Source organism: Biomphalaria glabrata, chromosome 16, assembly GCF_947242115.1.
Source record: "Biomphalaria glabrata chromosome 16, xgBioGlab47.1, whole genome shotgun sequence".
In the NCBI taxonomy this organism is placed as follows: domain Eukaryota; kingdom Metazoa; phylum Mollusca; class Gastropoda; family Planorbidae; genus Biomphalaria; species Biomphalaria glabrata.
This window is the reverse complement of record NC_074726.1, coordinates 12,196,443-12,214,006: the sequence shown is the minus strand read 5'-3', so window position 1 is coordinate 12,214,006 and position 17,564 is coordinate 12,196,443. Positions and strand designations below refer to the sequence as shown.

At 35.2% G+C, this 17,564-nt stretch overlaps 2 protein-coding genes and 1 long non-coding RNA gene across 7 annotated transcripts in view; 2 read left to right on the top strand and 1 right to left on the bottom strand.

Moving 5' to 3' along the window:
- Positions 1–4,347, top strand: part of LOC106057284 (uncharacterized) — a 93,196-nt gene extending 88,849 nt beyond the window's left edge. For all 4 annotated transcript variants that reach the window (XM_056014142.1, XM_056014143.1, XM_056014141.1 and 1 more), the window contains exon 11: positions 407–4,347. In XM_056014142.1, the coding sequence (XP_055870117.1) occupies positions 407–715 (309 nt within the window). In that variant the 3' untranslated portion in view covers positions 716–4,347. The remainder of the gene's footprint in view (positions 1–406) is intronic.
- A 9-nt stretch (positions 4,348–4,356) lies between these two features.
- LOC129923394 (uncharacterized) lies at positions 4,357–10,918 on the top strand. The gene is made up of 2 exons (XR_008775350.1): positions 4,357–5,081; positions 5,162–10,918. It is a non-coding gene; the product is annotated as an uncharacterized LOC129923394 (long non-coding RNA).
- Positions 10,919–12,732: 1,814 nt separating this feature from the next.
- LOC106057285 (multiple epidermal growth factor-like domains protein 10) overlaps positions 12,733–17,564 on the bottom strand; it is a 35,813-nt gene continuing 30,981 nt past the window's right edge. For both annotated transcript variants that reach the window (XM_056014362.1, XM_056014363.1), the window contains 4 exons: positions 17,079–17,174; positions 15,981–16,082; positions 13,675–13,770; positions 12,733–12,953 (listed from right to left, as the gene is read on the bottom strand). In XM_056014362.1, the coding sequence (XP_055870337.1) occupies positions 12,811–12,953; positions 13,675–13,770; positions 15,981–16,082; positions 17,079–17,174 (437 nt within the window). In that variant the 3' untranslated portion in view covers positions 12,733–12,810. The remainder of the gene's footprint in view (positions 12,954–13,674; positions 13,771–15,980; positions 16,083–17,078; positions 17,175–17,564) is intronic.

The following is a 17,564-nucleotide window of genomic DNA, read 5'->3' as shown; positions in this document are numbered from 1 at the left end:
CTGTACTAACACACCACGTAGACACCTGTTGCCTCGCGTCTCACAGTCACGTCTTTTAGTCACCCACCCGTATCGTATCAACACTAAACCTCTTTCTCTCATCCAGACATTGACACATGCACCTCTCGTGTCTTTAAAAAATAATGGACTAGGCTTTGAAAAACAAAATACAATCTCGAAGTGCGTATTCTTATGCTTGAAGAGGTTTCCTTAGCACAGCCCACAAAAGAGCTCACAGCTCAGCAGCAAAAAGCTGGCTAGAAGAAGAAGTAGAATGTTTCAAGAGGAGGCTGTTTAGGGTTAACCATCTCACGTGTTCTTTAGGGAGAAAAAAACATACAGGATTGTTGTTCTATGTTTTACTTTTATCGTGACTTCTTATCTTGGTGATGCTTGACTGTTACAGGCAGAGCTGAAGAGGCTCTACACCCAACTGCAGATCTACAAGACCAAGACCATGAGGAAAGACAACCCTCACATCTCGAAGCGCCGAGGAGGAAGGAAGCAAACCCACCGCCGCTTCTCTCTCCAGGCGTTTCACCACAAACATCGCCACCACCACGAGCACGACCACGAGCACGAGATGTCCAAGACACCGGAAGAGTCCACGAACTCTGCCGAAGCAATGGCATTCACGATAGAGCCAAGCGTCAAAGAAGAACCTAACGAAGGGAGAGCACTCCCATCTGTTAGCTTCAAGCCTGGACACAAGTGATGCTTCTTTGCTATGCATGTATATAATATATATAAATATAACATAAGTGTGTAAATATGGATATAATTATTCATCTTCATTGAAGTCTTTTTATGCTTTTCATTTTTTTTGGTTATGAAGACATATACACTTAAACACGAGAAATAGGCTTGAGAAAAGTCCAAGAATGAACATTTTAAATGTCCTTTGCAGAAACAAAATGATATAGGTCAATCTTCATAGGAGTTTGGCGTATGTTTTTTTAGGAAGATCTCCCTGCGTCAGTTATCAGTTTCAGGACAGGGGATCCTCTTATCTCTTAAAACATTAATGAAATTAAAGATGCTTCTTCTATTTGTATGCTCTTGCACTGCTGAATGGGTTTGACTTTGATCCAACAAGCCATATTGGCTACTGACTTTGTGCATGTTATGCTGCAGACTCTTTACACACACTGCTCCTTTGTCATTGTAATCCTTTTTCTTGATCCAAATTTTGATTTTAGATGTAATTTGATTTTATGGTTCATTGTTTCCACTGTTTCATCCAACTCTTCAAACGAAGATTAGCTTTCTGTTTTCTTATAAGAAACTCAAAACTTATTCTTCAATTCAAACTTTAGAATAAAGTCTGATGTTTTTTGCTAGTCTTCTGTTGATAGAGTTATCTCTCCTTGGATATTGTAACTCATACTCACAGACCTATATATATATTATACCTAGACTGAAAAACAAAGATTAATTCACATTCAAATCGTTATGTAGGTAACTCTTTTTCAAGCTGTATGGGAAGTCGCCATGAATCCTGGAAAATCGCTATTTTTTGGCTTAGAAAAGTTATAATTTTTAGTTTTCAAAGTTTAGAAATAACTCCATCCCATTTTGCGGATTTTTATTAGAATGGGCTATCAATCACATATATTTTCACGCAATTCTATGATATAAAGCCATTTCCTTTTAGCTTCCATTGAGATAATGTTTTGACAATCTAAGATCTAAATAATTCAAGCCTGTTGATTTTAATCATCTTTTGAATATAGCTTGTACATTTAAATAGATTGATTACTTAGATCTTTATAGATCTAGATTCTGGATATGAAAATTGCAAAATAATAATTGTAAGACGAGTGTGCTGCTATTTACGGTGTTCAATGACTCAGACTAGTCCTTATAATGATTATACGTATCATATGTTACATAGGCTAGGGTTAAAAAAACAACAACTTAACAACTTTACTTCTTATAACTACTTTACAAAACAACACCTTTTTTTTTAAACTTCTTTTGTGTAGTGTTATGAGATCTGTGCGTTCGGTCTAGGTATATTATATATATATATTTATATATATATAGGTCTGTGCTCATACTGTTAATAGAGTTATAGTTCGTTGAACATTGATTGCAGTAATTTAATGAGAGACTTCCCAGGAACAAACCAAAACGTTAAGAGCTGACATAACTGTCATGGCTGCTGCTAGGAATGTTTCTATGAAACAGTCTCTGCTCTCTGTGTCTCCAGGCAGCAACTTTGTATTTGTGTCCCTTTCCAGTTCAAAGTAGCAACAAAAACCGGAAGTCTTTTTTTTACATTATCAATATAAATTCATTTATGTTTTACCTTTTAAATTGCACATTTTTAAGGCATAATTAGAGAAAAATGATTGGCTACATGACAGGCTCTAGTCACACTGACAGTTTAATACTCCAGTGTGTTTTGCACAACATAGAGATAGAAGCCATCCATATTGATGTATATAAAGTTAAATAAAAGGTAATGTGTCCCTTTGAGACCTCTTAAGGGCAGTCGATGCAAAGTTCAAAGCTGCAGACGACAAACTGATGTTAATGTTATTATGTGTGGAATCAGTACGAGACCAATAATTTTGAATTTTTTTTTGATTTTCCCAACTATTTCTAAAGGAAAAAAAAGTCACTTTTAGCTTGAAAAAACAAAATATTATACTAAATAATTTAGATTAGAATTCAAATGACGCTATAATTTCAGATCAATAATTACTATTTCGAAGAAAAAAATGAAGATTATTTCTCCAAATACAAATAAAGGAATACACTATAAAAAGCAATAGCAAATCTTTAACATGCAGATACTGGTCTGTATTACTATTATATAATTTGATATCTTAACACTTAGGTCCTTTGTCGTAAGGCTTGTTGCGGTCTATGGGTTGGGAGGAGAGAGGTCGCTATATCTACTTTCTTGTGTTTTGGAAAGTCATTAATTATGCTATGTGTTCTCTCCCTTACATGTATGTTAATTTTTTTACTTCCCTTGTTGTCTGACCCACTTAAAAGAAGCACATACCTAGTTTGTTGTTAAGAAGTCAATTATAGTCACTATTTGCCACCTTTACACATGTCATGTCTTCGATTTGTGCTCTTTCTCATCATTTACTTTCTCATTTTTTTTTTTAAAACGGGTATTTATTTATGAACACATGTAACCTTTGACCTGTTCACTATTTATAGACTTTGAAGTTTGTCAGACAGAGGTAGAGAGTACTCGGACACTGTGACACAAGAGGACAACCAGGTGCTGGGACACTGTGTCATGCATTAAAAATAGGCGCTGCGACACTATGTCGCGCGTCATTGTCGCAGCAGTACTTTTTCAATTATCATCGCATATTTCTAAATATCAATATATCTGATTATCTGATTTATGTCGAATTAAAGACTGAAGCTCGACACTCCCAGTAGTAGTATGTTTACCATCTTTTTCAATATATCTATATATATATATATAGTGAAAAAGACCGAAAACATACTATGCTATTTGTTTGAACTAAAAATGCAGCTAATATCTCGACTGTAAGCGGTTTAAATGCCTACCATAAGCTCAAACTGCCGTCGAAAATACAAAACTTTCAAGAGTTTACTTTGACAAATTGTCATCATCTCGACGCTCTGAAATTTTTGCACATAAACTCTTACTGGATGACAACACATTTTTTTAAAACTTCTTTAATTTCAGAAAGATCACTTAATTAATTATTGCATTAATGCTTTTTTTTGTTCTACGTGAATAGAAGTAAAAAGAAATGGAGGAGCCTATTTAGATTCGAGTATTTCTCTATCTAGATCTCTATATTTATGTTTGATGGTGTTAGAGCATCTTGCAAATAGCCCATCTGTTTGCGAGTTCGATCTTATAGTGGCCAATTTTTCTTCTTCTTTTCTAATCATACGAAAAGGAAAAAAAAAAGAATATTTAGTTGACTCTGTTTAAACATGAAGTAGGAAATGATTTCTCAAAAAAAATATTACTTATTTTTTACTCTAGATTCGTTAAAAAAAAAACCCACTAAAACCAAAATGTTATTTTAGATATCATTTAACAATTTTTTTGTAGTTGGATTAAAAAAAAAGAAATATAGCTACACTTATAAATAGCCTAAACTACAATATAATAGTTACCATAACTACTGGGATGTTTACACATTTTCAGTAGAATTCGAAAAAATCATACGATAGCCTTAACAAGTGCAGTACCAACTTTCAATAATTTCAACCCATATAACAATGTGCCAAGTAAGACGACGCTTTGAACAGAGTGTAGATCAATCTGAATGATAGCTCGATTAATGATAGCAATATCTTGTGTGTATTCTCTGACGTATATATTGACTTGAATTGTATTAAAGCAGCCGTTCGCTTGACTATTTACGCATTTTATTGTCATGAAGACTTATTCGCTTTTGTGTGTGTGTGTGTTTGAAGGCGTCTGATACACTGGCCACAGGATGCAGCCAAATACTCATATCATGATAGCATCGTTGTTCTTTGCAGAAATTAATTTTGGCTCATTTTCTTTTTCCATACTCGCCAATAGCATCGTCTGCCTGAATTCACTTTTGATAAACGCTTATATTAATGGAAGTCAAAATATGTACACAAATAAATTGATAAATAATGAATATTTCTTTTTTCTTTTTGAATTGTATTATTTATTTTATTTGATACATTTCAATGTTCTAGCTGCTTACTTGTGTATGTTTCATGATTGTAAGAAGTTATTTGTTTCATTCTTGCTTGCTATGAGATTTTGTATTACATATGGAGAGGTCGACGAGCAATGCTCTAGGGTGAAATTGGATTTTCAACTACTGCAGTGCATTAAGCCGTGGTCTAGTACATTTTTGTTTTGTGTTACAAATATATATCGCTCTCCTCAATGCGGGCTGTGGGGTATGCATTCCAGTCTGTCTTAACAATAGTCACGGACTTTATGATTCTCGTTTCGGAAGGAAGGTCCATTGAGGGTCAATCTTGAGTTCTACTATGAGACTTGACCAAAGGGAAGAATATTATTCGAAAGGCAGGAATGAGAGATTGGCTCTTGACTGAATGACTGAATCCTCTGTCCGTAGGTCTTACTGGCTCTTGACTGAACCCTCTTTCCGTAGGTGTTACTGGCTCTTGACTGAATGGCTGAACCCTCTTTCCGTAGTTCTTACTGGCTCTTGAGTGAATGACTAAACCCTCTATCCAAAGGTCTTATTGGCTCATGACGGAATGACTGAACCTTCTGTCCTTAGGTCACCGTTAGCCACACTCAAAACGTTCAAGGCATACTACAATAAGTACATTTGGTTCGTTTCCTACTGGTATTTCTAAAACGGCTCTAAAGATTGTCCAAGAAATTTGACAGGCTATGCATATCTTTGGGGGGAAATAGCTGCCTAATTGGCCACACAGGGAAAACTCTGGTTTTACCGTCATAATATTTTCAAAATATGACCATCCTAAAATTAAATTTGGGCTTACCTCTTTTTAATTTGAGCACGGCTTCAGCGGGAATTCCCGCACTGGACTCAAATGTTTCATTGTGTTCAGTAGTGAGTGTCCTAAATAAATAGATGAACGTTAACAATCTTCGCACCGTCGTGTGTAGACTTATAAAGCTCCAGTCCACATTTCATAGTAACTTCATAAGCTGGAAGGTTAATAGAAGAACTTGATTGTGCACAACTAACTGGGAAGACGCCTTGCAATAGTGAAACATTACAAGAAATAAGTAGAATAAAGGAGAAATGGATTTAAAAATATTTTTTTTAGTTGCAATGAATTTTTATGAATTACAAAAAGAAAAACAAAAAATAATAATAAATAATAAAATACTCAGAAAGACGCAAAGCTATAGCACATTTCATATTCCATACGCTAGAACGAATTCGCACAAGTGCTCCTTCTTCCCAAATGCCTGAAACAGCCAGGAAAACCAACGACTGGGCAGAGTTGAAGTCACTGATTAACATGCATAACTAGATTGACACATGAAATGCTTAGGACATAACTATCTTCTTTTTTGAAGTAACGTCTATATTCTATAAGAATAATAAGGCTTGTCTTCGAGTTCGAAGATTAGTGAGGGATGCAGTATTTCCCCGTGGCTGCGCAGCCCCAGCTGTGACCTACATATTTTGCCACATCCAAGCATAACCATTGTCCGCAGGTGGTCTATTAAGATTTTCTTTTCAACGTCTGCGTCTGTCTTCGGCAGCGGATTTTCTTTTGGTCTCAATAAGATAAGTGTTAAAACTAAAAATGATAGCAATGTCTTCGATTCCGAAGATTAAGGATGAGTGCTGTGTTTGACTAGGCAAACCCATCTTGTACAGACAAAGACGTTCTCCACCGGCGGTCTATTTAATTTTTGTTGTCCATCTTCTACGCCTGTCTTTAATAAGAGCTTGGGAAATGGGGGGGGGGGGTTAAATGTGTGTCCCAGCAGCCTTTGTGAGAGCTCTTCGACTTTCAGGGTTAGAAGTACTGTAATCGCATTGACCTAGACATCTCCATATGTACTAAGCTCAGTGGATGGACCTCTCCTCATGTGCACAAAAAACGCATCTCCATGAGTTATTGTCGCCACTTTTTCAAATATTTACAGTCAATAAATGCTTACAATGCTTATTCCTTCATATTTTGAATGTAAATACATGAAATATATAAACTTATAAATAGACATGTTGTACATAGACTGGTGCAAGATGTGTGAGGTAATCAGATCTAACACTTCCTGTCTTAGAAACTATCTTTTAGTTCTGTTTCGAGATTTGAACACAAACCACACAGAGATGACTGCTTGATTTCTTTATAACTATGAGCAACTTTTAGTGTTAAGAAGTGTCTTTTTTAAAAAATGAAATTAAGCATTATAATTTGTGCATCTTTTTTGCTGGGGCATTTTAGGTCGCTGTAATATTTTTGAAATTCACTATTAATACGTTATCTGTTGTATCAAAAGAAAGTTATATCTATCGTTATAATTATAGCAAAACTCTATTGAAATAAAAATAGTAATTTAACTTCGTTTATTAAAAGTTACTTCAAAATTATAAAAGAAATAAATTTATTTTTTTTAATGTTAGGGATTATTTAGTAGTACTAAGAAGTGACTTCTTTTTTTTTTTTTTTTGAAGTAACGTCTGTATTTTATAAGATTAGAAGATAAGACTATGCAAATAATACTTTTTTGGAATTAGGAATGAAATTGAGACTCAGTAAGCATTAGTTTCGAGATACAAACATTTTTTGTTTATCCAATAGCAATCTGTGATATCTCTCTGTCAATTATCTCGTTCAAATGTTTCATGTGTTTAATTAATCAGTCATCATATTTTGTTCATTTTTTTAAAAACTCTCTTTGCATTCACGATTGGATACACATTTTTGTTGTTGTATTGAAACATAACAATAGATAGACAATGACTGCCTGTGAAAATAGAAGATGATCTTTATGAGTAGAATGTTATTATTGCTCTTCTACTGGTGTACCAGGTTCATTGTTTTGTTATCTTGGGAGTGGCCCTCATGAACAAAAAAAAAGCTTCCTACTTATTTTCAGTGCTCGGTTTATTTGTAACCTAACTTCTTGTTCATGGACAATTTTAAATATTTTTTTTATTTCTTTTCCAAAGCTTATTCTTATTTCTTGACATTTCGTGTGGCAGAAGTCTTTTAAACGTAGTTTTCTCACGCTTCCCATTCTTGGATCAAGTTGTAACTTTGTACAGTTATTCACTCTCCATGACAACACGAGAATAAAAAAAAAATAAAGCCAATTAATTAATAAGTGATAATTTATTAATTTAGTTTATTTTATATAAAAAGAGAAATAAATCTTGCAATATTGAGAGAGAAAAAAGTAATAGAGCAGTACTTTCTCTTATATAAAGTTGCTTAATTTAAAAGTATTTTTATATGTTTTTTTTTTGCTTGTTTTTTTGCTAAATTCGCTGCAAGGTCTAGACTCTTGACAAAGCTCCAATAAAGTTAGTCACGCCACTAAAATCAAATACGCGAGAGAAAAACAAAATGGTTGTGCACGTGATTTCTGACACGCCCAATCTCGGATCAAGTTGAAATTTGGCACAATTATTTCTTTGACCTGACAACACAGTAATCAATAAAATAAAATTAACCAATTAGCTTATTACCTATTGGTAATTAATTATTTTTTTTTGTTTGGTATCTCTAACAAGGGAAATAAATTTTACATAACTTAAGGGGTGGTTTTAAGCTGAAATAGTCCCCTTTATAGGTCGTCATAGACTATAGAAGCAATAGATAACTGTACAATCTTCCATACGTTCTCTACTAGCAGAGTGGTTACCGTCTAGACTTGAGAAGCCTGAGAAGACTTGAGCCATAAGTTGGGATTCAAGTCGTCCCCCCCACCCTATTTTTTTAAATATAAATTCTTTTTTATGTTAGTCTAGATCTATTACAAAATTACATGACCAATCCAAACTCATATCATACGCTTAATATACGTTTTATTTAATATAAGGAGTGCTATTGATGACTTTTACTGATTCGTATGACATTACGTTTAAACTAGTTCGCGTATAGCAATTAGTATCTCTCTTCGTTAGGCTTAGGTTCTAGGTGTTAAACTCTATTGAAATACCGAACACATGTACAGGCATTTAGATTTGTTTCAGAGTTTCCTTTGTTACTATACTGCTTTCTGTTGATATACTTATTACACTTCATAATGCTTCTATTGTTGCTCTTCGGATTTCTGTGACTTTTAATTCTTTACTAGCCTTCAAATTATCTTTTCTTTTATTCATGCCATTTATTTGGATTGTTCCCCTTTAGTTTTTTCTGAAACTTCTTTATGCTATTTATAGAACAAAGTGATACATTTCTAGAAAAACGGCATAACAGCTGTTGTAATAAAAGTTTGTAGAAACTAGTCTGATGTTAAAAAAAAAAGAATTCCAAAATAATATACCAGGATGCCAAATGGGCTACACTGGTCTAGTTCTTAATATGTTTATGTTGAATTTTTTGAGTCCTACTTCTTAAATATGTCAAAGTTTTTAGAATTTCGCTATAAAATAAAAGCTGCCACTTTCTGTAATTTTGACCCACACGGTGTATACATGCCAACTTCCTATTTTTTTTTTTTTTTTTGGTAGGTGTGACATTCAATTTCCTTTATCTCTGTAGATAATGATGTTTAAATTAAGTCCCAATGCCAGGTAATGTGTACTCGTGATATTTTTGTTCCTAGAGACAAATGTATACTGACCATTACTTTAACATGGTCAAGAAAGTTTGCTTTGGAATCTATTTACAAAGATATTTTGTATATTTTTCCTACTGTTATAATACTTGCAAATAAGAGAAAAAAAAAGATTAGGTCATGACTGGATGATTTGGATAAGTCTCCGTAATAGCAAATGTTTCGTATGCGAGTGAAATGTCTTCTTTGGAAGACACGACATTTTTTTAAAAACAAGACTTTGAAGATTATAGACTCGTATGGTTGTTGTTTTTTCCCCACTCTTCATTTACACTGGTGTATTGGTCACTGTGGGTCATACCATTTCTGAACTAGCTGTATGTTCCTCTAGATATGTCTATGTACATACTACATGCTCGTATTTCATCATTCTATTTCAATATTTTTTTTTCTAATTATTTTGGAATGTCGCTTGTTGATTATAATTTTAAAAGTCAAGATCTTTGAGACTAACTTTATTTATCTTAATAACTAGGTGTGCATTCATCCCATTGCAGTTTTATGCAGAATGACCTATGACCTGTACATTTTGTTTTCCAATGATATCAACATGTGTTATGTATAACTATGTTTAGAAGCAAGCACAAACTAATGGTAATTTTTTTTTGTCAATATCATTACATTTGGACCTTAGTCTTATGATGATGCTACTTATCTTATTTTCTTATCTTGATTGTATCGCATAGTACTTAGTTGCTGGTTGTTCATTCAGTCATTGCCAATGATCGCCCTTGCTGGCGTACACACCAAATTATTTTTTTTCCTCGTCATTACTTTCTTTCCGTTTTTCTCCCTTAGCTCCACAAAGTCTTCGGACTTGACATCAGAGTGCATTTTTACCTTTTCGGACACTCCACCTTTCCCAGATGACCATGAAACCTTTGGCATAATGAGGGTAGCAATTTGAAATATTTTAGGGAACAATCTTTCTGAAATCTTCTTTGTCACTGATCTGGGAATTAGATATGGCCATTCACACACAGAAAGACACAAAATCACACAATCAATCCATGGATTTGTTAACAAGCGGAGAAGCCACCGGTTTTCGAACTATAAGTCATTTAGATAAAGATAATAACAACAGGGAAATACCTTTTCAGTTCCTAGGAGAAAATTTATAAAAAAAAAAAACTTTACAAAAATATTTGTGTCTTCACTTTGTTTTCAGCGATATTGATTTATTTTTAAAGATAAATCGGTACATTCTAACTTTATGAACTTTCCAACATTCTAAGTAAAAGTGATTGAACTGGATTTACTTTCCAAAGTAAAACAATCTACTTAAAAAAGTTACAAATGGTTCTCTCTTTTTTTTTAAACGTAATTTTTTCTCTGCTTTACACTTTTATTAAACTCTGTATTCTATATTTGTCTCTCTGATTACACGATGTATTCGATTCTCACTTGACTCGATAGTCTCATTCGATTCGATTCTCATATGATGAGTTCTGACATCTTTCATTACATGCAAGTTGCACGTGTATTTGTCGGCGTGTGTATGTGTGTGTAGCATATTTTGTTTTCCATCTAGTTTGATTTTGTCTTCTTTGAATGGAAAGTTAATATATTAACAAATAGATTAATACATGAACATCGGAATGTCTCATTACGATTGAAATTCAAATATTAAATTATCTTCAATAAATAATGTAAAAAAAATAAAATAAACGAATTGTCCCTTTTTTGTGATGTTTACAAGCATGTTAGTTAGTTCACCAAATGAAGGGTTGGTGTAAGATGGGATAGCTCAAGGTGGATTCTTGCAGGTTGGGTTAGCTCAAGGTGGATTCTTTCAGGTTGGGTTAGCTCAAGGTGGATTCTTTCAGATTGGGTTAGCTCAAGGTGGATTCTTGCAGGTTGGGTTAGCTCAGTGTGGATTCTTTCAGGTTGGATTAGCTCAAGGTGGATTCTTTCAGGTTGGGTTAGCTCAAGGTGGATTCTTTTAGGATGGGTTAGCTCAAGGTGGATTCTTTTAAGATAGTTTGGCTTAAGATGGATTCTTTCAGGTTGGGCTGGTTTAAGATGGATTCCTTATGGTTGGGTTGGCTTAAGATGCATTGGCTCGAGATGAATTGGCTCAAGTTGAGTCGTTTTATAATGGGCTGGCTCATGAAAGGGTTGGCTCAAAATGAGCTATCTATTCTGATCATTATTAGTTAGCTCCGAGTAAGGTTTGAGGGACTCAACCCCTTTTATTTTAAAGATTCTGGTTAAGACTCTGAGGACTGGAAGTCTCAATGCGTCTATGTTTCTAAACAGATGGATATCCCCCTCCCCCGCTGTAGAATGGAGCAACGGAAAGCAAAGACTATGACGAGTGTATAGAGCGATGACTGTGCGATATCTATTCATTGGTGAGCCATTAAGGATAGGTTTATTTTATAATGTTAAAGTCAATCAAACGAATTAAAAAAATTTGGATCTGACTGAGAATACTGTCATACATCTGCCCAAAACATCGAAGTAGAGGTAGGACATTGTAGACAATGCTACAGAGAACTCTGGACTAAAAGACAACAAAAACATTGACCACCAAGGGAACAAATCTAAGGGACTAATTGACAGCACAAAGGAGAGGTGGTTTGGATCACCCGAAGTGGTTATATTTTCAAGCGCCATATTAGCTGTAAAATGCTTCCAATGGAATCCTTCTCACATAACATCTGACAGTCTGTCCAACTCCTTACCTCAGATATCAAGCCGGCAGAAAAGATACCACTAACAGGAGAAGGAACAAAGGCGATCAACTAGCGCCTAAACCAGTAAGCTTCTTGAGCCCTGGCTGGGTAACCGACTAGTAAAAAAAAACAAGTAAAGTATTCCTTTCAGAGCTTGCGATTTATTGAATAGACAACAGATAATGTAAAGGTCATCTGTTACTATGGACGACAATTTACGAGAGTGTCATGTGGCCAGCACAAAGACCAACCGCCTTTACTTTCCCCAATTAATGTCAGTTAATCAGGACTCAGGAGCATCCTAAAAATTACGAAATTCGAAATCTCAGTCTTCATCTATACTCGAACCAGAGACACCACAGTTCGGAAGCCAAGCCCTATACCACTCGGCCTTCAAGCGCCAGGCCACCTACTTAGGAGAACGAACATTCGCTGCAATGCCCAAACATGGGAAAGGCACCGAGATTGAACCTTGAGAAAAAGTCATGAGCTAGTGACCCTTCGTCCTCCTGCAGTGCTACACCTTGGCCCATCCTGTGACGCTGCTTTGGACACATGGACTACGTGGAGAGGGGAGGGAACGGAAGTGTGGGCAATATCATTCTGGTCATAGGCAACCTCTAGGCTTTCATTGCGTTACAATCACTCTAGGAAAAGAACTTATAGTTCTACCATCGAAGGAGGCCAACACGCAATGACGATTAAACAATAGAAATGAAATAAACATACTAAAACATTACACTGATTCGAACAAGTTCTAAAATATGTTTAAAAACATTTATTCTATTTTAAACATTGAAATGTTTCAACAAAAACAAAACCAGACAGTACACAAATTTGATGAGATACATAAAACAACAAAACAAAAATAAGTTTTTCTTGTCAAAATTCACTGATGGGTGGAAAATTTGGTTCCTTTTTCCTGCAAAGGAGCCCTAGACTTAGGGTGAGCACTATGATGATGATACCCAAGGATAGGAAGATATGGACGTTCCCTTCAGCATCACTCATTGTAGAATACATGGCTGAAACAGGGAGTACTCAATCAACAAGTGTATTAACTAATCAAAATATGATTAAATTAAGTATTAATCAATTAATCATTCAAACATTTCATATATCCATCCTTGACCCATCGATCTATCTATCTATCTATCTATCTATCTATCTATCTATCTATCTATCTATCTATCTATCTATCTATCTATCCATATAGTCTGTCTGTCAATTGATCTATCTGTCTATCTATCTATCTATCTATCTATCTATCTATCTATCTATCTATCTATCTATCTATCTATCTATCTATCTATCTATCTATATAGTCTGTCTGTCGGTTGATTTATCTATCTATCTATCTGTCTGTCTGTCTGTTGATCTATCTATCTATCTATCTATCTATCTATCTATCTATCTATCTATTTGTTTGTCATTCTGTCTGTCGGTTGATCTATCTATCTATCTATCTATCTATCTATCTATCTATCTATCTATCTATCTATCTATCTATCTATCTATCTATCTATCTATCTATCTATCTATCTATCTATCTATCTATCTATGTCTGTCTGTCTGTCTGTCTGTCTGTCTATTTATCTATCTGTCTCTTGATCTATCTATCTGTGTGTCTGTTGATCTATCTATCTATTTATCTATCTTTCTTTCTTTCTATTTCTGTCTATCTATCATTTTCTCAGTCTCATCATTAAGCTAAAAGGACAAAGAGACAAAGATGCAGCTAGTTACCTGATGAGCAGTTGCTCCCTGTGAAACCTGCCTTACATCCGATAGTACATAGGGACGTATACTGGTCGCATGTGTCCTCTACACAATTGTAACACGCTAATGGGGATACATTCAATGAAACATAAAGTATTAGGATGTTTGCAGCTCTAATAGATATACTGCCTCTGAAGGCGTTTTTTATATGTTAGTGTATAAGCGTCTACGTATAGATCCTAGAAGTATTGAATACATTAATACATAAGTATCATGTATCAAGACAGCAGACTTGACTAAGCAGTAGAAAGATATAAAATCTGTCAAGGTCGCCAGAATGTCAACAACTTACTTATTTACTTACTTAGGTCCTCCGGCGCCGTTCGGCGCATTGAGCGGCAAGCTGTTTCTACAAAGATTTCTCTCTGGCAATGTCTGAAGTGTTCGACTACCAGTTCGGCATAGGATTTCCTTATTTGAGATCCGAGCTGTGCAACTGACTCCCAAAATCCGTCTCAGCCATTTTTGTTGAGCCACATTTAATCTTTTCTTAATTTTGACAGACGACTTCCATGTCTCACCTGCATATATGTTGCTGTAGGGATTCTGTGTTTCATTTTTCTGATGTCGTCTACGTTTGGCCTCTTTCCTCTCATCGATCAATTTCCATGTTCTGTTTTGTATCCACCGTTCCTTGTATGAACCTCGCCTCGTTCCGATGACTTCTTCCGCGCACTCAATAGTGGTCTCTCTGAAGTTGGTCTACTCTTCTTCAAGGGTCAGTATATCCACAAGAGCGGTTCGAAGCGGTTCTTTAGTTTCAATTGGAACTGTGCTGCAATATTGCAGTCTTTGAGCGTGTCTACATTAAATGGGTGGGATGGTTTGGCTCGTTTTGGTTGGGAATTCAGTCGGTGCTTACATATGCCACTGACAAGGTAGTAGTCTGAGCTGATATCCGCTCCTCTGCGGGTCCGCACGTCTAATAGAGATGACCTCCATCGTTTGGAGATGCAAATCTATTTGTTTGTGCTTAAAATATGTGTTTCCAATTGAAAGGCTGTTGGATGCGCAGAGAGAAATCAAACGCTCGCCATTATCACTGATGTTTTCTGCAGAGCCATATGGTCCCATTACGTATTCAAAGCCAGTTCGGTTGGGATTGATATTGGCGTTAGTCTACCATCAGTAGAATTAAGTCATGAGTGGGTGTTTCATGAAGTGTGGTTAGAAGTTGATTATAAAAATTATCTTTGATGGTATCTTCTGCATCCTCTGTAGGGGCATATACTTGGATGGTAGTGATTTTGATTTGGTTTGCTTGAAGTCGAACTGTAATGATGCGGTCGCTGACCGGCTTCCAAGCAATTAGCGCTGAAGCTGCTATTTTAGACATAATGATGCCTACACCACCAATGTGTTCCACTTTGTGTCCAGAATATATTATGATCATTTCAGATTGTATTACCAAAGGGAATACTGGCGTAACGAAAAGAAATGATCCACAAGTTACACAAAATTCATCGGCAGGACTTTCAAAAACACTGGCCAATCAGTTTTGTTACTGAACATGGACTTCGTTGGGACTTTCTCTCTGTTTGTAGATTTGTGGTTGCAGTGACTGATGGAGATTTCTGATATGGAATTTCTACTTTAAGTGTATTGAAGAAGATAAACTATGAGAAAGATTGCTCTTGAGAAATATTCCATTAGGGAGTTTCACAAGTAAATTCTATCAGTCACTCTCAATATCCGGTTTTACATTGTTAAAACCTTAAAGCGCTGAGCCGTTTTACAATGAGTACATACAAAATAGAATAACAATTTTGATGTTTAGAGACTAAACTACCACACGCGTTTTAAGAGTTAAGGAGTAAAACATTGGAAGATAAAAACAGCGTAACTTAAAACAATATCCAATCAACAGACCTACAATTAATGTTATACGATTATTATAGAAACATTCCTCAAACGTTTTTTTCAACAATTATGAAATGTTAAATGCCAATTAATGTCGAATGTCAATTAAATGTAAGCAATACAAATTGTGGCGCAAAGAATAGTCTAATTTATATAGTATTTTAAGGCTATTACATTGTAATTGTTATAACATTGAAATTATAAAATATTCTAATTAATATAGCATAGAAACGCTAGAAAAGTGCAACTAATGTAACATAGAAACGCGAGAACATTCCAACTAATATAACACAGAAACGCAAGAATATTCCAACTAATATAACATTAATATAACATTTAAAAGCTAATAAAACATTGGAACTATAAAATGTGCAGAACATTCGGATGAGAATAGCAATCCAGACACTTCTTACTACTGCTGCAGATCGGATCCCAATAGCCTTTCATACAACCGTCTGCACAATGTGCTGTAGTCAGATCACAGCTTTTGTTTCCGCCACAGAAAGGAGGACAGACTATTAGGAACAGATACGGAGTATACTTTTAAATTCTCATCATAAATATGACACTGAATAAGAACAAATCAACAATGACCATTCAAACTACTATGAGTTTGATGGCTTAGCTTTAGAGTCCACTAGCAACCTTCCACTTGCGGAGGACGTAGCCTTGTTGTCGTAAATGAAAACGGAAAAGGTTACAAAGAAAGTTTGTGTGGAAACACAAACTCACAATCGGCCCCCGAAGTGGTTCTCTTTGGCAGGTAAAAAGGTAGGTTTCAATATTTTCTAAAAGAATATCAGAAAGTATGAACTACAAACTATTAATTACTGCAACCCTAGCTCCGTCCATACAAAAAGAAGAGACGTGCTCGTGTCGAAAGTGTTGCCCATACTATTGTATTGTTAGTTCGACTAACGACTTGTTACCACAGGATACGTATATTTATTAATGTTATTGTTATTACATTTTTAATATTCGTATGTATTAATTGAACTGATTGTTTAGAAGACATACTTAAATCCTAGGTCTCACTACAAAGACTGCATCACGAATGAAAGACAGAGAAAGCGATGGGAAGACAAAGAATGGACAGGCCTGTCAGTGAATGGAATTCTATCAAAGGAAAGGGCAGAGAGGAATGGAAAAAAGACGGTGACAGATCTTATGTGGTGTCCCATCTGTCCAACGGACTAAGAGATAGGTGAAGGTGAACCTGACCTAACTAATATTATTGAATGATTATCTAATTGAACTGTTTTATAAAAGATGTGAAGGAAATACAAATACACTATTAATTATTTTCACTTCAATTTTCTCAAAACTGAAACCAATATTAATTAATTACTCGGTGGGTAGTAAAACAGCTCTTCATCACTCAAAAGGTGATTATATTTATTCTATCCAAAGTTTTACCTTGAGTCTTAGAGAGTGCCGTGAGTGCCAGTATAACCAGAGCTATACTATCTGTGCACTAACTGCCAGTGTAACCATCCTATCTGCTAGCTTACCTACTGTGCAGCGAGTACCAGTGTAGCCATGGAGACAACCATTAGGACAGGAACCATCAGACTGAGAACATGGCGGTTTGCAATGCATGCTACATTCTACAAATAAAACAACAACAGACAAATCACTCTCATTTTGGTTAGCTTAGAGTCAAATGGTATGCGGATGTTCAAAACGATAAAGCAACTCTAAATATGTTTACATCAGGCTTATTGTCTTCATTCCCAAATACATAAAGCTTAAAGCAACTCTATGTTTACATCAGGCTTTTTGTCTTCATTCCCAAATACATAAAGCTTAAAGCAACTCTAAATATGTTTACATCAGGCTTATTGTCTTCATTCCCAAATACATAAAGCTTAAAGCAACTCTAAATATGTTTACATCAGGCTTATTGTCTTCATTCCGAAATACATAAAGCTTAAAGCAACTCTAAATATGTTTACATCAGGCTTATTGTCTTCATTCCCAAATACATAAAGCTTAAA